Genomic DNA, 23,100 nt, shown 5'->3' on the forward strand with positions numbered 1-23,100 from the left:
GCCTGTGTTTGTCTGGCCTGACAATATCACAACAGCATATTTATTTAGTTATTTTATTTTGAATTATTTTGTGTTATTAAACACAAATTATTATTTATTCCTAATTATTTTTTTCTATTCTTTTCATGTTTTACTTTATTACCTTACAGTTTTTCTTTTTGCTTGGATTTAATGGCAAATATAATATTTATATTCTAAATAATATATTACCTACAATGTTTGTTAATTAATATAGAATTAATATAAACGGTATCTTAATTGATAGGTAATAAATAAGTAAATGTAACAATTGTTAATAATTTTTTTTCCATTAGCATTTTCTTGATTAAGCTTAATAAATCTAAAATATGTATACATATTAACCCAGGTTTGCAGCAAAAAAAGATTCAAATGTGTGTGAGAACGCCCTCTGGTGGTCTAGAAAGGGATAGTTCAATATATATATATATATATATATATATATATATATATATATATATATATATATATATATATATATATATATATATATATATATATATATATAAGGTACTGAATATAAACTGTACCTGTACTGATTAATCATCATTCATGCAATAGTATGCAGAATTATGATCCTACTAAACAGCTACTTCAATCAGGGTACAATATTCAAATATTTTTTTTTAATTACTGTACACCTATTTGGAAGTTGAAAACAAACATTTTAGCATTTAAGCTATTATTAAATGATCAGTATGAAAACTGGCAACCTTCACTTTTCTTACCTTCACCAACTTCTTGCATATACTGTAGATACATTTTCTGTTCTGATCTGGAGAAGTATGGGCGCCAACCAGAGGCCAACTTTTTATGATGTCATCTTGTAGAACTTCTTACAAAGTATTTTACAGTATTTTAAATCTAAGAAAATACAAAACACTAAAGTATTTGATACACAATATGAAGCCATTTTCATCAACCCTTCCAAATACAAAGTACAAAATATTACTTTATATTTGAAATACATATTAGAAATAATGCCTATCTCTGTAATTGCAAATGTATAAACATATCAGTATTTTACTTCACTTCAATTTATTTTATAGACAACTTTTTACCTTCATTCGTTACATTTATTTTACACAAATATCTGTATTTTCTATTTCTTACATTTTAAAACCAGACTTGTTACTTTAGCCTTAATCAATTTGGTGACAATATTTTTTTCTTCTCATTGCGATATTTTCATCCCATCAACCTATTCTTGTCATTGTGTGGCTTTTTCAACCTACCACTGCACTGGTGTATCATTTCCTGGCTTGTACACACTACAAACATAGGCTAGTCAATGACGCCAACAATAAGCAGGTAGAAGGCAACAAAAAGTCTGACTAACATGGATGAGACAGAGTGAGTCAGAGTGAGAACAGAGACATTCCTGATCACCTGATCATCGTCATCATCATCTTTTCTCTGCTTGTGTGGTGGTTGTTCAGCTTGGGTACATTCATTAGCTAACAACATTTGAAATTATTTCATATCAATATATTAATATGACGTGAGGTCCAGTTACCAGCATGACACTGAAACGGGTAGTGATAATGACTACATTTTATATAAGTAAAACCCATACTTAACTTTAACTTGAGTGAAAAAGTGTGGTCAGTACTTCAACTTTTACCAGAGTTGAAAACATCAGAATCTGTACTCCTACTTGTACTTGAGTGACGGATGTGTGTACTTTTGCCATCTCTGATTGAGGGTGACCCCGAATAGTCGAATATATGATGCTTCAATAGGAAGAGTCTCACAATCGAATATTCGTAGAGGTGTTTTAAAACGAGGATCATACCATTTTGATTATATGGGGTTACGTTAATATACAGCCCATTATTCTAATGTTTTAAATTAAAATGTGAAAAACAAAGAATCTTTTCATAAATATTTGTGACGAGTTCACCCAAATAAATCCGATCCTCCTCCTGTGATAGATTTACGTTTCCCTTTCCATTTCCTGTGATCTACACGAGTTAACAAAGTCTGAGATTCTGTAAATGTACATTCTGCTCTAATGTAATTATGTACATTAATTTTACACCACACACACGATTCTATAGGCAAGATAATGTTCTATATATAAAATGTGAGAAGTGTTAATACCCTGGGGATAAGGGTTAAGTACACCTAGGTAGGGAGCATCAAGGTGTTTGATTGGTTCCTGGGCAGGAAAAAGCGAGATTTGTAGTGTTGGAGGTGAAGTATCACTGCGCATGCGTTAAATTGCCAGTTCTGCGCTTGTGACGTCAGGAGCAGCATGGCGGCCAAGGTGACTCCGGCTTTCCACACCCGCTTTATCTAGGAAATAAATGTTTTTGTGCAGGATTGCAACCTTTGGGTTTGTAAAGACAGTCAGGTGTTTCGATTGAGTCTGAGAATGTAAATGCATTTCTGCTGTGGGGGTTTTCGGCTTCGCTGCGGTTAGCTAGCTAGCATGCTTTCTGTACTCCATTAGCTATTAGCAGAGAAAATATTGAACCTCTAGAGAGGAAACAGGAGGTGCACCAGGGTTCAACTTCAGACCTCCTGAAGTTTTATTTGAGATATTTTTTGCTAAGATAGATAGAGTTAATGTTTGTGTTTGCATGTTACTCTAAACCTCTAACGTCCCTCACATTCACTTGCTGTAATGGGAGTTAAACTTTACCTCCAGTATGTTCATCATGTCTTCTAGTGTGTGCTTGGTGTCTCTATAGTCAGTAAATATGGATCGAGTTATAGATACAGAATAACATCTTCACCACTCAGTATTGGGGTGCTTTCTGTAAGCTCGTTCAGGTACAGGAAGTGCCCTTGGTGTGTAGGATTCCTTCAAGGTTGAGGGCATCAGGCCTAATGATTGTGTGTGTGTGAGAGACACAAGTGACAGAAACTAAAAGCAAGAACACTAAACTCTGTTTTGATCAATACAACACCCTGAAGTTCTTTTTCTTTTCTTTCTACAGGTGCAATCAACTAAAAGGGCCGACCCCAATGAGCTCAAGCTTATCTTCCAGAAGGTAAAACTCCATTTCTACCATGTTTTGCTTTCTGTCTGATGAAGATCGTCATGTGTTTACATTCAGACTGAAAGCATTTGAGCTGTCACGTCTTCCGAATTAGACGTTCGAGTCAAAGCTGCGTCTCCACATTCACAATTGTTAATTAGAATATAATAATAATGTGATTATAATAGATTGTGTCCTTAAACAGACCACTCCTTATAAATCCATGACAGGTCTCCTTTAGGGGGGGGTTGCTATAGTTACAGGAGCATCAAATTAGGGGTTTTTCTTGTTTAACTTGGTGTAAAACCGAATAAATAAATAATTTGTATAATGTTTATTTGTTTTGCTTGACCTTAGTGCAGATTTTGACACTTTTGATCACACTATACTGCTTTCTAGACTGGAGAATTTTGTTGAAATAAAGGGAACAGCTCTCTCTTGGCTCAGGTCTTATTTGACGGATCGCTATCAGTTTGTTGATGTAAATGGTGAGTTCTCCACACTCTTTGAGGTAAAGTTTGGTGTTCCGCAAGGATCTGTCTTAGGCCCACTGCTTTTATATATATGCTGTCTCTGGGTAAAATTATCCATAAACATGGTATTCGCTTCCATTGCTATGCTGATGATAGACACCTGTATATTTCAGCAAAGCCAGATGAAAGAGATCAGCTTAACAATGTTGAGGAGTGTGTAAAGAGCATTAGACAGTGGACGCTTGATAACTTCCTTCTGCTTAACTCAGATAAGATGGAAGTGCTTTTACTAGGACCACATGCAGCTAGAAGCAAACTTTCCGTTTACGTAGCATCTCTGGATGGTGTTTCTGTTTCAGTGTGTACCGCAGTCAAAGATCTTGGTGTTATTATTGACCCGAGTCTTTTCTTTGAGGCTCACGTGAATAATATCACCAGAATCGTCTTCTTTCACCTTAGAAATATTGCTAAAATTAGAAATATGATGTCGTTACAGGATGCAGAAAAACTAGTTCATGCATTTATTACATCTACACTTTAACGCTTTAATGTCTGGGTGTGCGAGTAAGTGCAGAAATAAGCTTCAGTTAGTTCAGAATGCAGCAGCAAAAGTAATCACTAGATCTAGGAAATACGACCACATCACCCCTGTTTTAATCAGTCTACACTGGCTCGCAATTAAATCTCGCATTGATTATAAAATATTACTACTGATGTATAAAGCACTTAACGGTCTCGCACCGCAGTATTCTGTACCAGTATGATCCTCCACGCCTACTTAGATCAAAGGGTGCAGGCTATTTGTTGGTACCTCAAATAATGAAGACTACAGCAGGGGGCAGATCTTTCTCTTATAAAGCCTCACAGTTATGGAACAACCTTCCAATCAGTGTTTGGGACTCAGTGTCAGTGTTTAAGTCGAGGCTGAAAACATATTTATTTAGTCTTAAGTCTTTTATCTGTAGATTTGTCTGTGGTAAAGGAGCAGATCTGGAGGGATCATGGATATTGGGTGTTTGGTGAACTGGGATATTTGTATGCTGTCATCCCCTCACTCTCACGATCTCATGATCTTTTCTCTGCTTGTGTAGTGGTTGTTCAGCTTGGGTACATTCATTAGGTAACAACATTTGAAATTCTTTCATATAAATATATTAATATGACGTGAGGTCCAGTTACCAGCATGACACTGAAACGGGTAGTAATAATGATTACATTTTATATAAGTAAAACCCATACTTAACTTTAACTTGAGTGAAAAAGTGTGGTCAGTACTTCAACTTTTACCAGAGTTGAAAACATCAGAATCTGTACTTCTACTTGTACTTGAGTGACGGATGTGTGTACTTTTGCCATCTCTGATTGAGGGTGACCCCGAATAGTCGAATATACGATGCTTCAATAGGAAGAGTCTCACAATCGAATATTCGCAGAGGTGTTTTAAAACGAGGATCATACCATTTTGATTATATGGGGTTACGTTAATATACAGCCCATTATTCTAATGTTTTGAATTAAAATGTGAAAAACAAAGAATCTTTTCATAAATATTTGTGACGAGTTCACCCAAATAAATCCGATTCTCCTCCTGTGATAGATTTACGTTTCCCTTTCCATTTCCTGTGATCTACACGAGTTAACAAAGTCTGAGATTCTGTAAATGTACATTCTGCTCTAATGTAATTATGTACATTAATTTTACACCACACACACGATTCTATAGGCAAGATAATGTTCTATATATAAAATGTGAGAAGTGTTAATACCCTGGGGATAAGGGTTAAGTACACCTAGGTAGGGAGCATCAAGGTGTTTGATTGGTTCCTGGGCAGGAAAAAGCGAGATTTGTAGTGTTGGAGGTGAAGTATCACTGCGCATGCGTTAAATTGCCAGTTCTGCGCTTGTGACGTCAGGAGCAGCATGGCGGCCAAGGTGACTCCGGCTTTCCACACCCGCTTTATCTAGGAAATAAATGTTTTTGTGCAGGATTGCAACCTTTGGGTTTGTAAAGACAGTCAGGTGTTTCGATTGAGTCTGAGAATGTAAATGCATTTCTGCTGTGGGGGTTTTCGGCTTCGCTGCGGTTAGCTAGCTAGCATGCTTTCTGTACTCCATTAGCTATTAGCAGAGAAAATATTGAACCTCTAGAGAGGAAACAGGAGGTGCACCAGGGTTCAACTTCAGACCTCCTGAAGTTTTATTTGAGATATTTTTTGCTAAGATAGATAGAGTTAATGTTTGTGTTTGCATGTTACTCTAAACCTCTAACGTCCCTCACATTCACTTGCTGTAATGGGAGTTAAACTTTACCTCCAGTATGTTCATCATGTCTTCTAGTGTGGGCTTGGTGTCTCTATAGTCAGTAAATATGGATCGAGTTATAGATACAGAATAACATCTTCACCACTCAGTATTGGGGTGCTTTCTGTAAGCTCGTTCAGGTACAGGAAGTGCCCTTGGTGTGTAGGATTCCTTCAAGGTTGAGGGCATCAGGCCTAATGATTGTGTGTGTGTGTGTGTGTGTGTGTGTGTGTGTGTGTGTGTGTGTGTGTGTGAGAGACACAAGTGACAGAAACTAAAAGCAAGAACACTAAACTCTATTTTGATCAATACTACACCCTGAAGTTCTTTTTCTTTTCTTTCTACAGGTGCAATCAACTAAAAGGGCCGACCCCAATGAGCTCAAGCTTATCTTCCAGAAGGTAAAACTCCATTTCTACCATGTTTTGCTATCGTCATGTGTTTACATTCTGACTGAAAGCATTTGAGCTGTCACGTCTTCTGAATTAGACGTTCGAGTCAAAGCTGCGTCTCCACATTCTTAGTTGTCAATTAGAATATATTAACAATGTGATTTATAATAAATTGTGTCCTTAAACAGACCACTCCTTATAAATCCATGACAGGTCTCCTTTAGGGGGGGTTGCTATAGTTACAGGAGCATCAAATTAGGGTTTTTCTTGTTTAACTTGGTGTAAAACCGAATAAATAAATAATTTGTATAATGTTTATTTGTAGATCACTTTTAACAATGAACGTTGTCCAAAAGCAGCTTTTCAGAGATTATTGTTATAAAATATGAATTTGTATGATGGAGCCTATAGGTTTAACGTTAATAAGCAAACAAGTGCTAATGAAGAACTCACTCAGATGGTGTGGGGAAGAAACTTTGAGAGGAACCATAACATTAGTGAATCTGTCGTAATCTGTTTGGCACAAAATATCCTTTTATTATTGTTGATCACTGTTGAGGTGTGATGTTCAGTGATTGGTCCTCAAATGCAGAACTGTTCATGCAAACTGTCAAGTCTTTGTAGCAGACTGTTGATATTAATTACAGTCCAAATCCACCCTCGTAGTTCTCTGGTTGCTCAGTAACTTCATGACTCTTTAGGCTGTTCATGTGGAATCATCCTCAGCTGCACACTTAGTCTCTAATCGAAGAGAGAATCGTCTTAAAGTAAATGTTGTTTTGTCCATCAGTTGCTTATCAAACCTTCATCACAATCACAATCTTTTGAAGTATCGTGATGTTTTTTTTGACGTATCGGACCATATTGGATATTAATTTATATTAAGTGTTAAAACATATTATATCTACACAATGCTTCCAGATTAAACAGCTTAAAGATCCACAAGGTTGCTATGGAGTTTAATCTCCAGAACCATGAAGATGGATTTGGGCTGTAATTATATAATCACCATGAGCAGTTCTTCTGCACTCAAGTGTCCTCCAAAATAACGGAAGAACAATGAACGGACATTCGGTGTCGCCCAGATGTTTCGTCACCACTGGCTCGCTCATTAGTAATACACTCATAAGGACTTATTTATAATAATATTCGTAATCTGTTAGTTCTGCTTTGGGACAGCATCCGATTTTAAAATCGCTATACAAACAACACTGAAGTGAATCGAATGTCTAAGTGCAGAGAAATTCCAGTATTTTGATGGAAATAAAAAAAATGTATATGAAGTGATATTGAGTTGAGGATGATGTTTTAAAGAAGGAGAAAATGAAAAATACAATAATTATGATTTTTAGAATAGTTTTGTGGAGTCGAATTTGCAGAATAAGTGTGGACTGCTTTTAACTTAAGGTTTTTTTTTTATTTATTATTATTAATTTTAATTATTATTATAATTTGTTTTTTTACTGTTTTTATTCTTATACAGTGCCAATGAGTGAATGTGCAGTTCCACTAATTTTGGCACTCTTGTAAAATGTGAGCAAAATATTAGAAGTCTGTGAATATTGTTTTTATTTAAAAAATTTAACCAGTTGCAAAAATTACAGTTTTGTAAAATATTTTTTATTTAGGTACATATACTCACATGTGATTATACATTTTCCTGTGCCTAGTAACGGCGCACACAGTGTATTTTTTTATTTTTTTGTTTGTTTGTTTGTTCACTAAAACTTGTTTGCAAATAGTGTTTAATATCCACGAGAGCAGAGTCTTTCTGTGAATTTCTTTTAAAGAAAATATCAGAAGCTTGACTTTTTTTTTTCGTTCCAGACACCATTGTTCATTTTGACCACTAGTGCCAATAATAACGGAGGAGCACTGAAATATTAGAGCTACACATTTCTCCGTGTGGAGTGTGTTGTGTGTTGGAGGAAATAATACGAGTTCAGAGCTGTTTGAGGTTTAGGTGCCTGTTCCCTTTGGGGTTTTGAACAAATGATCTTTTTACTTTTATGAACAGAACATTCTGCATCGGCAACTATTTTTGCATTGCACGCCCTCTTCTCTCACACACACACACACACACACACACACACACACACACACACACACACACACAACAATACAAAAACAGGTTTGTGAATGTTATATATAGAAAAAAAAGCTATAATTTTCCTTTTTCTGCAGTAGATTAGACGTAAGAAATGAGAAAAGAGTGCATTATGTGGATTAGGTGTATGTGGAAAATAAAGACAAGTCCAGACGTGTTTCTGTGACGCTCGCTATCGCTATTGTTCTGTGCATCGTATAGAGTGCATTAGATATGGAACAGTGATGTTTAAGTTACTATGCTCACACTTTGTGTCTAACAAGGATTTATACATTGGAAGTGTAACTTGAGGTGTATGTGCTGTTATTAAATGTTGTGTGAAATATTTATAAAGTGTAGCTCAAGTTATATTTAGGTTATATTTATTTTTTTTCTTCTTTTGGCTATTCCCATATATAGTGTGTATCAGTTATGGATTTAAATGCACAAAAGAGAAATCCAACACATGGATATTTGGTGTGACTACGCTTGGTCTGCAAAACAGCAACAATTCTACATTCACTTGCACACTGTTTTTGAAGGAAATTGTCAACTTGGTTATTCCAGACATCTTAGAGAATGGATGTAGGCTGCCTCAAATTCTTCTGTCTCTGTGTATGGAATCCCAGACAGGCTTTATGATGTTGAGATTAGTGATCTGGAGGTGCCAAAACTATTACTTCCAGGACTCCTTGTTGATCTCTGTGCTGAAGATAGTTCTTAATGTTGTATGGCTGTATATCTGCATTTATTTCCCAGCATTGAGAGCACCATCAACACTGACACACAGATAGATAGATAGATAGATAGATAGATAGATAGATAGATAGATAGATAGATAGATGGATAGATGGATGGATGGATGGATTGCACCATGTAATTTACACTTAGCTGGTCACTTCATACCTGCATTTTTATTATATAAAGTGATATTTTCAATATAAATGACATGGTGTGTAAATATAAAGGTGAGTGGTAAAAAGGTTTATAGGTACAGTGACTATTTGGAGATCATGTAGTAATTGTGCTATGATATTTTAAATGGAAGATCTCAGAATGGAGATGTACAGATCAGTGTCTGAGTTCAGGATGAGCTTGTGACGGTCATGTACACTTCAGTATCCAGGGTCAGATTTTAGAAGGACGACAGCTGATGGAAAGAAACTCCTCTTTATTCTGCCGGTGCGACAGCAAAGACTCGTGTAGCGTTTAGAATTTGAATGAAGCTCAACCCCAGCGCTTGTCCGACTGATAAATGTGGTGTACAAGCTTTTCACTTTTATTATTTTTATAACACAAAAATAACATTTCATTGATTTTTATATTGCTATGTGAAATGGCATTTTTTTTTTTCTCACTTTTTTTTTTTTTTATATATTTTAGTTTTTTCATATATATTTATCTTCTTTTTTTAATGATGGATTTGTACTTTTATTTGCTGCATTCGTATTTGATAATTTACAAAAAATTTCAAAACTATAATTTATTCCTTGTATTTTGTATGGGTTTTTTTTGTTCTTTTCTTTTTTTTTTTTTTTTTTACACATTTAAACTTTGTACTATAAATGCAAATTTTTGTGCAGTAAATGATAATTTTATTTATAATTTTATATATATATATATATATATATATATATATATATATATATATATATATATATATATATATATATATATAATCCTAGCTAAACCTGATAAACAAGTTGTCCATCAGTTAGTGGTCTGCCTTGTGTGTTATAGTAAAGCTGAACCCTCTCTCACTGAGGAACAATGTGACTGAGCAGGATTTTCTGGATTAGCGTGAAAGTTTATTATATATTAATGTTTTATTAAGAAAAAAAATTGTATATTCAGCACCGTGTCTTTTGGAGTGTTTAACATTTACGGGAGTGTTTGCAGGACAGTAACGTATGAGATCATACCATACATCACACTTTTGATCCTCCATGAGATTAAAAAATCGGATTTACAATCTGAAGCTGCCGCCATTAGCGTTTATCCTCTAATTAGCGCCTGCAGTTCAGCTACATTCTCTCTGCACGGTGACCTTTTATAAACTCGTGAGTTAAGCCTGCATGCTGTATATTGCCAAAGCATCAATAGAAAATTATTCTAGAGACGAAATGCAAGATAAAAGTAAATGATGCAATAATGAAATATAAGATAAATACTGCAAAATAAATGAGAAATATTCAGCTGGTTTCTGAGCATGTCTGAGCTCAGAGCTGAGTTCTCCTGAGAAAGGAGTCAAGCACAAGCAAACTCTTTCGTATCATTGTTTGGTGGTGATGTTTTTGTAGCATCATATCTAAAGTTGTAGAAGTTGACTGTATTAATTGAGTGATAAAAGTTCCCGAGCATTTGATAGTTTATATGTGCCTCATGAGTAGAATTGTCTTTTCACGAATGTCTTCGAATCTCTTTTCGAGAAATCTTATCTCAAGAGAAGTGCATCTGTGCTGAAAAAAGAGCTCGAGTTAGACTTAGTGTCCTTTAAGATGCATTTAAATTCATGCCGTGGGACACAGTGACCAGGCTGAAATATTTTTCGCTGTGTGTGTGTCAGTGTGCAGCAGCTTTTTTTTTTCTCAGCTTTGTACACACACACTAGGAAAACATGGCCATAAACCAGCAGAATGTTTGTGTTTTTTTTAAAACCTGTGAATTTCGCAGGAGGAACCTGGTTTAAAGCTCATATCAGACCTTTTCTCTTTGCTAACACACACAGAGACATGAGTTGGCTTCCGTTTTTATTTGTTCCGAGTGTGTGTCTGTCTCGCGCTACATCCACCCTGCAGGTCGTCGGTCATTGTTCTGTGAAATTGGCGCTTGATGTTCCTGTTTACATCAGCGAGCGATTTAGACAGCAGGAAAGAGACCTGCGTGAAGTCTAGCGTATTTGCAAGTCAAACTTTTTCCCATTACATTAGTCCAGACTGAAACGTGTGGTGGTGTTTTTTATTTTTTATTAAATTTTTTTCTTTTATGTGCTGGTTATACTTTTCTTTAATTGCTATATTGAATATCAATTAACGCTGCGCGCGTGTGTGCGCGTGTGTGTGCGCGTGTGTGTGTGTGTGTGTTTAGTATGCCAGTGTTGTGGATAAAGATGGAGACCGCTTTATGACCCCCAGTGACTTTGTACAGAAGTATTTGGGTCTCCATACTCAGATCCATCACAACCCCAAAACCGTACAGCTGCTCGCTGGAGTGGCAGACACCACCAAGGATGGGTAAGACTCGAAACCATCCAAACTCTGCCTGGTCTCAGCTCATCTTTCCTCTATCTATCTCTTTGGACTTTTCTCCATTTAGTCCATATTATGGTCATTTTACTTTTTATTCCTGTAGTCTCCTTTTCTCTTCTATGTTCTTTTCTTATTTCAATTCTCTTTGTTCTAATCTCTATTCCTTCAACAGTACTCATTTCTGTAGTCCCACTCCCATCTCAGTACTTGTGTGGTCTCACCTCTTTTCTCATCATTTCATCTCATTCCCTGTGGCCTTACCTTTAGCTGATACCTTCTCTCATCCTGTCTGCTCTCACCTCCATCTCGATCTCTTCTCATCCTGTCTGCTCTCACCTCCATCTCGTATCTCTTCTCATCCTGTCTGCTCTCACCTCCATCTCGTATCTCTTCTCATCCTGTCTGCTCTCACCTCCATCTCGATCTCTTCTCATCCTGTCTGCTCTCACCTCCATCTCATCTCTTCTCATCCTGTCTGCTCTCACCTCCATCTCATCTCTTCTCATCCTGTCTGCTCTCATGTCTGAATTCTTTCTGTCTTATCTTCATCTTGTCTCTAGTCTTATTCTCTCTGCTCTGTGGTCTCCTCTTTCATATCTCTCCTCTCATCCTGTCTGTCACTGGGCTTATTTTTTAGGTGTGTGAGATTTATATTTTCTGCTGCTTTATGTTGCGTTCTTGCAGGTTGTTGTAGCAGCATGTTTATAGTTGTAAAACTGTGCAAAAGTGATGTCTCGCTGATCTCCTTGCTGTCTTCTGAAGCTGCACAAACTACTTTTAATCTCCCACATCGCAATTATCATACACACCTCAAATAACTTAAATCTCTATATTCGAGCTGTAGAAAGGTTAGAGAGAGCAGTACTGAAGCAAGTACAAACATGTGCTTCCTTCGGCAACATTGTTTCTTTGTTTGTAAATCACTCCTTATACAACAGTAGGATCATTTTTAACTATAACTGTAATTAAAAGGTAATTAACAGTAATTAAATAATGACAATTTGGTAACACCTACCTGATATTTTAGTGATTACTTGAGCAGACATTACATAAGCAACCTTTGTGTTGCCCTTCGCCCTAACATTCAGGACGCAGTTGATTTTGCTGGAGCGCACACGTTAAACAACAAAAGTCAGGTGTCCCAATAATTTTGGCAGTTTAGTGTATGATGTCTGCATCATAGAAATGTTATTTTGGTTGTTTTTGTTTCTTCAATATAATTATTTTTCTTCTCTCCCAAATCTTTTCTGCTCCGAGTCTTTCTGAGGTCTAATTACAGTAATATGTGCATCCTTTCTAATGATAAGTTCAGTGTTGTCTTTCAGGAACATCCAGTAAACTGCTGGACCGTAATATTACCATTAATCTAAATTAATCTCTCTTTTTCTCTCGTTTTGTTTTTCTCTCAACCCACAGGCTGATTTCATTCCAGGAGTTTTTGGCTTTTGAGTCTATACTCTGTGTGCCAGATGCTCTGTTCATCGTGGCCTTCCAGCTTTTTGATAAAACCGGGACTGGAGACATCTCTTTTGGTGAGTGTGTGCACATTATTCTTGCCCTTTCCTGTTTTTGTTCATTTGCTCAGGATTGGATCTATAATTTTGTTTTCCTCTCTCGTTCTCATTCGGTCTTATTTTATCATTCTATTGTTCACTATTGTTTGTCATTCTCTTTTTTGACACTTTCTTTTTTTCTTTCTCTACTTCACTTTACTTCACTCTGTTTTTCAATTCTTCTTTGTCTCCTCTATCTTCATCTCTCTCTATTTGTCTATTCTTATCTCAATCTGGTCTCTCTCGTTTTTTTTTTCTTCGTCTGTAGAAAATGTGCGTGATATATTCAGCCAGACGACAGTGCATCACCACATCCCCTTCAACTGGGACTGCGAGTTCATCCGCCTTCACTTCGGCCACGACCGGACCAAACACCTCAGCTACCTGGAGTTCACCCAGTTCCTGCAGGTACCACACACACACACACACTCCCATCAGGCATTTGGACACAGCTGGTTCATCACCTGTGTGTGTTCCCCTGCACGTTCATAAGGAAATTTGCGTTATTACTCACGTTAATTAAAAAATCGCAGACTAAAAAGAAAGGTGGACCGGGACAGTTGTGAGTTCAAATCCCAGAAAATCACCAAGCTGCTACTCCTGGGCTCTTAAGCAAGGCCCCTCAACTGCTCTGTTGTATAAATAAAATAATTCTACTGTAAGTCCATGTTGATAAAGTTATCAACCAAATGTAATGACGATTCCTCGAGTAACTCAAATACAAAAATGCTTCATTTAGTCCATTTAACCGCACACAGCACTGCGTTTCCCCACGGATAATTATTACTGACGCACCACCCGCTGAACTCGGGAGCGCTCTGGACAGGTAACACAGAATATACTGCAGAATGGGGAGAAAACGGAGAGGGGCGAGGAGAAGATTCAGGCCAAAGATAACGAGAGTTTCCAAAGCTTGGGATTAAAATTTTTTTGTAAATTATTTTTATATATATATATTTGTTCTTGCATTTTGATGTAATATGGCAATTAAATGCACGAAATGGTTTTAGTTTTCACAGATATTCTCGTGTGCAATTTCAGCAAAATATCAATTTTTCTAAAAAAGGAAACATATTATCTTGTTCACTTTAAGAGACCCGTCTTATTTTCTCTTGTATATTTAGTATTGATCTTTAAAAAATAAACAGTACTACTAATTCGATTAATCGTTAGAATACTCGATTATTAAATTAATCGATAGCTGCAGCCCTAAATGAAATAGCGTGTGTGTGTGTGTGTGTGTGTGTGTGTGTGTGTGTGTGTGTGTGTGTGTGTGTGTGTGTGTGTGTGTGTGTGTGTGTTCGTTGGATCTCCTGGAGTATGAAAGTTGTGAGGAGTAAAGGAACATGAGATAAATGTGGATGGATGGTATAAAGTCAGTAATAAGTTTGTAAAGCTGTGCTTGAGTCATGTCCTAAATTACATCCTACTGTCCTACATATACTTTCATATCATCACAACATAGATTAAGACGACCCCCAAATCTCATGCCGTCTATTGACTGTAGTAAATGAAGTTGTGACTTTGTTTCTGCTTAATAGATATACGTTATTTAATTAACAGTGATGCATCTGATTATCCACCTTATCTTTTTTCTTTTTTTTGTCCCTTTGTTGACGCTGTAGGAGCTGCAGTTGGAGCACGCCCGTCAGGCGTTCGCGCAGAAGGACAAAGCTAAAACCGGGATGATCTCTGCTTTGGACTTTAGTGACATCATGTCCACCATCAGACACCACATGCTGACCAGTTTTGTTGAGGAAAATCTGGTTTCAGTAAGTGTGTGTGCGAGAGAGGTGTATTTTTACAGCTTGTTCTCTGTGTCAATCCTCTAAAAGACATCTTTACCAAACACACAGAAACTCATGGCTCAGGAGACCTACAGTGGGTTTTTACCTCTAGCAATTGCTAAAGCTTATATTTAAAAAAAGGCCAGTTTGACACACAAATTGGTACCAGCTTTTCTGTTATTTTGTTACACATTTGGACCACTGGCAGTAAAATACTTTGTATTCAGCAGTACAGAGCCAATAAAATGGGTTGGAGTGGAGATTCAGTGTCTGAGATCAGATTGCTGATTCATCGTTTAGGAATTGTGAATCAGTATTCATGTTCTATAATAATACTTTACCTTAATCTACAAGTGCAGTGTCAGGAAAAAAATAGACAATGCAATAGATGTTATTCATTAAATGTGGCTTGTTTAATTGGAAATCCTGGAGGCATTATAAAATTGTGTTTGTGATATTAATCTAAAGGAATTATTAATATGGAAAGGTTCTTGATGGTAGATTGTGTTTTTAGTGGTAGGGCTAAACAACACATTCATGCCATCATCAAAACATGATCATGATATAAACTTTTAGGAATGAGGGCAGTGACTGAGGGCAGAACTTCTCATTATCCTATTTATAATATCCTACTTGTACATCTGTATGCAGATAATGACCAGATATTCTACATGCTCTCTAAATATTGGTTTGTATGTATTTGTGTTTGTTGTATTTGCTTTAAATGATTTTGTTGTGAAATTGCTTTCTGTTTCCAGGCAGCAGGGAGCGGAACCTCTCACATGGTCAGCTTCTCCTACTTCAACGCTTTCAATTCACTCCTCAACAACATGGAACTCATCCGCAAGATCTACAGCACGCTCGCCGGCAGCCGCAAGGATACACTTCTGACTAAAGGTACGACGGCGTTCAGTGTGCACACTGTGTGTGTGTGTGTGTGTGTGTGTGTGTGTGTGTGTGTGTGTGTGTGTGTGTGTGTGTTATTATTATTATTATTATTATTATTATTATTATTATAAGAAGTGTGTTTTGAGAATGGTTGGGATTTTCTTTTTATGTGATCCAGCATTCTTTAACTGTGTGTTTGTGTTTCTCTCTTCTTTATTTTTCTGTCTATAGAGGAGTTTGTTCTTGCTGCAAACAAGTTTGGTCAGATCACTCCTATGGAGATCGATATCCTGTATCAGCTCGCTGGCCTCCACTCCCAAACTGGGTAATATATTATATATTATATATATATATATATATATATATATATATATATACACACACTACATGGACTACATTTATTACGCTTTTTCCAGCCACGTGTGTTTCTTTCAACCCATTGGATGCGGTAGCATGAAATTTTCAATTTGAACTAGGAGGCCCAAACCTGTTCCAGCATGACACTACCCCTGTGCACAAAACCTGCTTCATGCATTAGAGTGGAAGATTGTTTGCTATAGAGCTCTGACCTCAACCCCTTTTGAACACTTCTTTTTGATGATCTGAAACACTGACTGTACCTCAGGCCTCCTCACCTCATCTATATCAGTGCCTGACTTTACTAACACCCTTGTGGCAATGAACCTCCACAAGCACACCCCAAAATCTAGTGGAACATCTTCCCAGATGAGTGGAGGTTATTGTAACTGCAAATGTGGACTAAATATGAACTAAGAAGTTCCAAAAGCACATACACAGGTGTCCACAAACCTGAATATGAGAATAACACAAACCTAGTATATGTTTAGAGATATAAATGGCTTTGTGTATGTTATTGCTCTCAGCTCATCGAGACTCGTGAGAACACAGGATATTTCATCATGTGCTTTACATGTGTTTTCTCTCTAGGCGTCTGAACCTGGCTGATATTGAGCGGATCGCTCCTCTGGAGGAGGGCGCGTTGCCTTATCACCTTGCAGAGGCACAGAGACAGGTGGGCTTCCTGATTTAACCACACCAACACTGAATAGAAAAAAAACAATGCGTGAGTATATGTGTAGGTTGTAGACATGTCTGTGTAAAAGTCATTGTGTCTGAGAGGCAAAATGTATCGTGTTAGCCCTGATGATTTCAGCACATTGGTCAGGACCTGTTGCTTTTTATCTGCTGTGATACGAGCAGGCATGTTTTATTAGTGTCTCTATCCACCTGTCCGTCTCTTTCAGATGCATGGTGATGCGTCTCGTCCCGTGTGGCTTCAAGCTGCTGAGTCAGCATATCGCTTCACCCTTGGCTCTATTGCTGGAGGTGAAACATAACACACACACACACACAATGTTCAAGTCATGCAAAGCACTCAATATGCAGCGTATTTAAATTTCAGTCATCATAGAATTATGTAAACCATGTTTAAGAAAAAACATATTTAAGAAAAGACTTTTGCCTGCAGCGACGGGAGCGACGGCAGTGTACCCTATAGACCTGGTGAAGACGCGGATGCAGAACCAGCGCTCCACCGGCTCCTTCGTAGGAGAGCTGATGTACAAGAACAGCTTTGACTGCGCAAAGAAAGTCCTGCGCTACGAGGGTTTCTTCGGCTTTTATAGAGGTAAAACGCAGCAAACCCGGTGATTGAAAATTCAGCACACGCTGACGTGTACACGTGTTGAAGCCGACTTCATCAGGCAGTTGAAAACATTTCCAGCCATATGTGGTTCTTTACCAAAGTTGCACACATTCAATTATAAAGGACATCTTTGGATGTGGTAGCATGAAAATTTCCCTTGAAGTAGAAGATCCAAACCTGATGTGTTAGATATGTAATGTTGTTAATATAAAGCGAGTTTGTTTATCTGCGATTGTCTCATGTTGTGTCTCTGTATGTAACTGTTCTCCTCAGGTCTTGTTCCCCAGCTCATTGGTGTGGCTCCAGAGAAAGCTATCAAACTCACTGTAAGTGTTTTTCTTCTTCTTTCCAAGCCAGCTATGCTGTTTTTTTTTAAATGTTCTACTCTGAAGTGCACACGGGAAAAGCTGAAATTAAAACAGCTCAAAGAATCAAATAGACACTAATGCAAAGGGGATTGTGTTTATTATTGATTGGTCCGAATTCTAAGTCGAACAACTAGTCTATTTTACATTTCCATGTTGGAGGTAAATTTTTTTAAATATTTTTTTCTCCAAATGATCGCTAAACGACGTTGTAGGGGGCACTGAAGACGCTTCACACATTGCAACAAAAAAAAAAACTACGTTAATGTGAAAACTAGGAAATAATTGATGTAAATGTATTAATCATACTTTTGCATAATTTATTGCTGCCTTAAATGTCTTTTTTTTATTTTTTTTTATAAACATTCTGAACTAGAAATAAAACGCATTATTGGAGTTTAAGCTTGACTGTTTTTATCTTGCAGATGAACGACTTTGTGAGAGACAAATTCACTGAAAAAGATGGTTCAATTCCTCTGCCTGCTGAGATTATGGCTGGTGGATGTGTGAGTATCAGGGTGTGAGGGTGTACGCTCAGTTATTTCCTTCGATTCAGACAAGGGGATTAAAAATCCCAAAAATACCTCAGTAATGATTAATTAATTACCACCTCCGCATGTAAAATTATTAACGGGACGCTTTAAAGAGTTGATCTGTTTGAGGTTGTGAACTTGTGAATTGGGCTTCATGCACCTAAAACGTTTCTCAGAATAGTTTACCAAATGGAAGGGGTGTCAGCTTAGTGGTTAAGACTTGGATCAAATCCCAGCCACACCAAGCTGCCACTCCTAGGCCTCTGAGCAAGGCCCTTAACCCTATAGCTGTTCAGGTGTATGAATGAGATAAGTGTAAGTTGCTCTGGTGTCTGCCAAATGCTGTTCATGTTCATGTAATTAATGTAAATGGCACCTTTTTGAAGGACTGTTCTGGGAGAGCTGTCCATGGTGCTGAAACCACAGTGCTCAGGTTCACATTGGCAAGGCAACTGCTATAACATCAACACAGTTATGCGACAACTTATGAATGCGTTTTAAGTTTGAGTTTTTTAAATCACCTTCCCCATTTATGCCATTTTTTTGCCTATTTTCTTGCTTTCCAATCGCTTTCATTCAAGATTTATGTAACTTAATGTTTCTTAATGGCCCACATTGAAAGTACAAAGTAATTGATATTGTAGAATTAACCACCTCATTCCTACACCTATAGGCCGGCGCCTCTCAGGTGATTTTCACCAACCCTCTTGAGATTGTGAAGATCCGTCTCCAAGTAGCCGGTGAGATCACCACTGGCCCCAGAGTGAGCGCGCTCAGTGTGATCCGAGACCTTGGATTCTTTGGTCTCTACAAGGTAACGCACTCTTCTCGTCTGTTATAGAAAAAAAAACAAGAGTATAAGGACAAGAATCAGTTTAGAAACAGTTATTGAATAAATTACCTTTCCTCTGATTATTGGTTTTATTCTGTGTGTGTATAGGGTGCAAAGGCTTGTTTTCTGCGCGATATTCCCTTTTCTGCAATCTACTTCCCGGTGTATGCGCACACCAAATCATCGTTCGCTGACGAGGACGGAAGACTCGGCCCGCTGCAACTGCTCACCGCCGGAGCCATCGCAGGTCACCACTTCACCCATCCATCACTCGTTCACCTTTACATCACTTTATTACAGTCTAATTTGTCAGAGTACAGAACCCTGTGATGCAGCATAGCAGGTCTCATCTGCCGTCTGACATAGAAATCTAGAATATAACAATTTTAGCATAATGTAACATTTAAAAAGCAGTATGGAATAATCTTTGAGCTGATTGGTCAGAAATTGGACATGCCTCTAACATTGGTTTATGAATAAATCCTGACTTTTCCTGGTAGTTTACATGTCACTGTGGCCACTGTTTTGAACAGGAGTCCCAGCTGCGTCGCTGGTCACTCCGGCTGATGTCATCAAAACGCGACTGCAGGTGGCAGCTCGAGCAGGTCAGACCACCTACACTGGTGTTATCGACTGCTTCCGCAAGATCCTCAGAGAGGAGGGCTTCAGAGCTTTCTGGAAAGGAGCTGGAGGTAAAACAACAGCCACTGAGACCCACACACACACTCATACACATACACACCTGGATGGCAGGGAAAACCTGAGGTGAAGGGTTTTGTTAATAATGCACACATACATGTGCTTTTTAAAAAAATAGATTTTAGAATTTGAATGAACACAGGACCGTCTTTGATCTAATGTACTACAATAGCCACATAAGAGACTGCTCCATGCTGATCATTTCAGAAACGCTGGTTTATAACACCATGCTTTCTCTCTTCTTCTTTCTCCCTGCTAGCTCGTGTTTTCCGCTCATCACCTCAGTTCGCCGTGACCCTGTTGACCTACGAGCTTCTTCAGAGATGGTTTTACGTCGACTTTGGTGGACAGTAAGTACTGATCTGATGAGTCCTTGATCATCTTGGTCTTCATCATGACTTAACTATAACTTGTGGTGGCTGTAAAGAGGCATCTGCTTCTATCTTTGGATTTCCTTGAGTCTTTTTTTAATAAGCCTGAAGTCAATTGCAGGTTGCATTTTTATGCTTTTTCATGTTTAAGACCAGGAGTCGTCATCTAGCAAAAGTATTTGAGTGCAACAAACTGAGTACTTGAGTGGAAAAATACTGTCGTAAAGCTAATTGATGAACAAAAGATGTTTGGGATTTTATTCACCGATTACATTTTGATGTTTCCATGGAGGAAAAAAATGTAAACATTGTTGACTTGAAGCCCCACTAAAACACAAACACTGGCTTATTCATAGCCATTAATAGATCTGAATAGATCTTAACTCTGATCTTTCTTCTCTCTCTGCAGCCGTCCGTCCGGTTCAGAGCCGACCCCGAAGTCCCGTATCTCCGAGCTCCCCCCGGTGAACACCGAGCACGTCGGAGGCTACCGTCTCGCCGCCGCAACGTTCGCTGGCGTTGAAAGCAAATTCGGACTCCACCTGCCCAAATTCAAATCGTCCGGCGTGGTCAGCATCCAGCCCGCTAAAGATGCGCCATCTTAAGCACGCCACGCCCACTCCGGGCCTGCTCTCCAGCAGCTGTGTCCATCATCCAGCCTGCTTCTCTCCTGTTTTTAGTTCCAGTCTGTCGTCAGTGTCGTCGTGTGGTGGGGGAGATGGTGGGTTTTATTTACTGATCGGTTAATCAGTGCCTGCTCGGTTCCGACTGAATGTCTCAATTACAGCGTTCTAATGAACTGCGTGAGCCTTTTTTGTTTGTTTGTTTGGGGTTTTTCTTTCTGTTTTTCTTCGCTTTTTTTCCTTTTTTTAATCGGACTGTTTAAAAACAGAACGTTCTCTCCATCAACACAACGAGCTCAGGTGACTTGGGACAGTCTGGGTTGCCAGATCCTCATCAACTCCTTATCACATGCGTGTATATGTATACGTGTGTATACATTATATAGATATATATATATATATACTTATTGATTAGACATTTAAAATGTTAAGGTATTAACAAAAAACAGCTTAAAAATTGGCCTCTGTCGCTTTCTGATCAATTTGAATCGTGGTTCGTGTTTGTTTGTTTTGCCTGCTTTTTCTTGCTTTTTTACATTCCATTCCTGCTACTGTTACATAAAATATACCTCCTCTTGCTTAATACGAGACCAGTAGAGCACTGAGTAGGCTGTTACTGATGGAGTACTGTTTTATAAGTATATAAGGGTACATAAGGATGTCTTTACTGATTTGTTCATGGTTTTTTATTTTTTATTTATGAGACTAAGATGCTACTAATGTTCCCTCGAAGAGTGACAATTTCGCACAAAAATAAACGCTCCGTCACTTTTCTTTAGGGGCACAAATCGAACGCACAGCAGCGGATGATGTGTCCGGTTGATGGTTCTCATCAGCGTTGCACTAAATTCAGATTTGGGAGTAAAAAGTATGTAAAGATTCTTTTATGCAACTGATGCTAAATTGATGACTTCGCTCGATGTTATTCTGGCTAGAATTCCCCGTGTCTCCCACAATGTCAGACATTTTCCGAAAGTGGGGAAAAGTCATGTTTTTGTTCCGTTTTTCTCCACGCTAACAGGCAGCTATCATTCACTTTCCTTTTACGATTATAAATCATTTCACTTTTCGTGCCAGCATTACAGTACTAAAATATATGCGCACAAGTTTCATGACGGATTTTTCTCCTCCTGTCCCACTTGACCTGAGGTTCCCCATGCTCGTATGTGTAAAGGCTGCGTCTGATCTTCTCTCTTCACCTTATTTCTATTTTTATCATCATTATTATTATTTTGCTGGTGTTTAGGAAGCTTCCTCCCTCTTTTCCTCCTCCTCATCCCTTTCCTGTGTTATTAAAGCATGCTCTCTGTAAAGCCCCGCCTCTTCCTCCTCCTCCTCCTCTTCCTCTGCTTCCATAATGCTTTTTTTGCGTAGCTTGCACAGGCCCTGTACATAGTTGTACATCTCTTTTGCACAGAGGAGCATGGTGCAGTGGTCTTCATCTGGGCCTCACCCCCCACCCCCGGCACGTGTACAGAGATTCCCCAAATCCAATGACTGATCAAAATCCCACAAGCGGCAAAATTGTCAAATATAAAAAAATAAATGAATAAAACTATAAGATGGAAGAAATTGACCTGATCATGTTTAGGAGATAATTTAAATGCATTTCATTCTTGTAATTGTATTTTATTGAAATAAATCCTGAACAGTTAAAATTTTAACCCCGGACTGAGCTTTATTTCAGTACAATGGAATGAGTTTGTGATTCATTTGACGTTTCGGTTCGTATTTGAGAACGATGAATAAACATGTAGAAGGTGGTCCTTTGTACTCCCATCCTCGTGTTTGCTGTTCTTTTTTTTCCCTGATTATATAGTAGATGCTAGAAAACTGTTTTTACAGAGGCCTCCTCTCTACACACACATACATGCCGGTACTTCATACAGTTTCATTAGAAATAGGAGTGAAATAAATGAGCTTTTTTTTTTTTTTTTTCAGATCATTAATGGGGAAGTTGTAGGATTTTTTTTTTCCTCACTATGAGGAGACAAGTTCAGGAAGAGGAAGCTCAATAGTTAAAATGTTGAACTTTGATCAGAAGCTCATGAGGTCTAATCTCTTGACTACCAAGCTGCCACTTCCTGTTTAATATTTGGGTTCTGCAGATGGCCTCATATCAGTGTTAAATTCTATGAATGAGAAAGGGTCTGTATTGTATTATTGCTCATTTTCAGTTGGGGATTTTGTACAGTGTGGTTTATTGATCAGTGCAGCAAATACACTGCTTATGCTTCTACATAGTGTGTGTGTGTATACACACACAAAACATTTTGTG

General features: G+C 37.9%; 1 protein-coding gene across 4 annotated transcripts; it reads left to right on the forward strand.

Moving 5' to 3' along the window:
- Positions 1–2,231: 2,231 nt before the first annotated feature.
- On the forward strand, positions 2,232–22,486 carry slc25a12 (solute carrier family 25 member 12). 4 transcript variants are annotated; one of them, XM_046851996.1, is made up of 18 exons: positions 2,232–2,287; positions 2,964–3,017; positions 11,345–11,490; positions 12,922–13,037; positions 13,327–13,466; positions 14,684–14,830; positions 15,604–15,742; positions 15,965–16,058; positions 16,682–16,766; positions 16,999–17,080; positions 17,223–17,381; positions 17,673–17,725; positions 18,190–18,270; positions 18,971–19,111; positions 19,238–19,376; positions 19,663–19,821; positions 20,088–20,178; positions 20,609–22,486. In XM_046851996.1, the coding sequence occupies exons 1-18, from the start codon at positions 2,276–2,278 to the stop codon at positions 20,802–20,804; spliced, it is 2,034 nt and encodes a 677-aa protein (XP_046707952.1). In that variant the 5' UTR covers positions 2,232–2,275; the 3' UTR covers positions 20,805–22,486. The 4 variants fall into 4 exon arrangements, with proteins under 4 accessions (XP_046707952.1, XP_046707944.1, XP_046707960.1 ...); XM_046851988.1 differs by lacking the exon at positions 2,964–3,017 and adding an exon at positions 6,127–6,180 and having other exon boundaries at positions 2,270–2,287; XM_046852004.1 differs by lacking the exon at positions 2,232–2,287 and adding an exon at positions 2,839–2,859.
- Positions 22,487–23,100: the final 614 nt, after the last annotated feature.

This window comes from Silurus meridionalis, chromosome 1 (assembly GCF_014805685.1).
Source record: "Silurus meridionalis isolate SWU-2019-XX chromosome 1, ASM1480568v1, whole genome shotgun sequence".
Classification (NCBI taxonomy): domain Eukaryota; kingdom Metazoa; phylum Chordata; class Actinopteri; order Siluriformes; family Siluridae; genus Silurus; species Silurus meridionalis.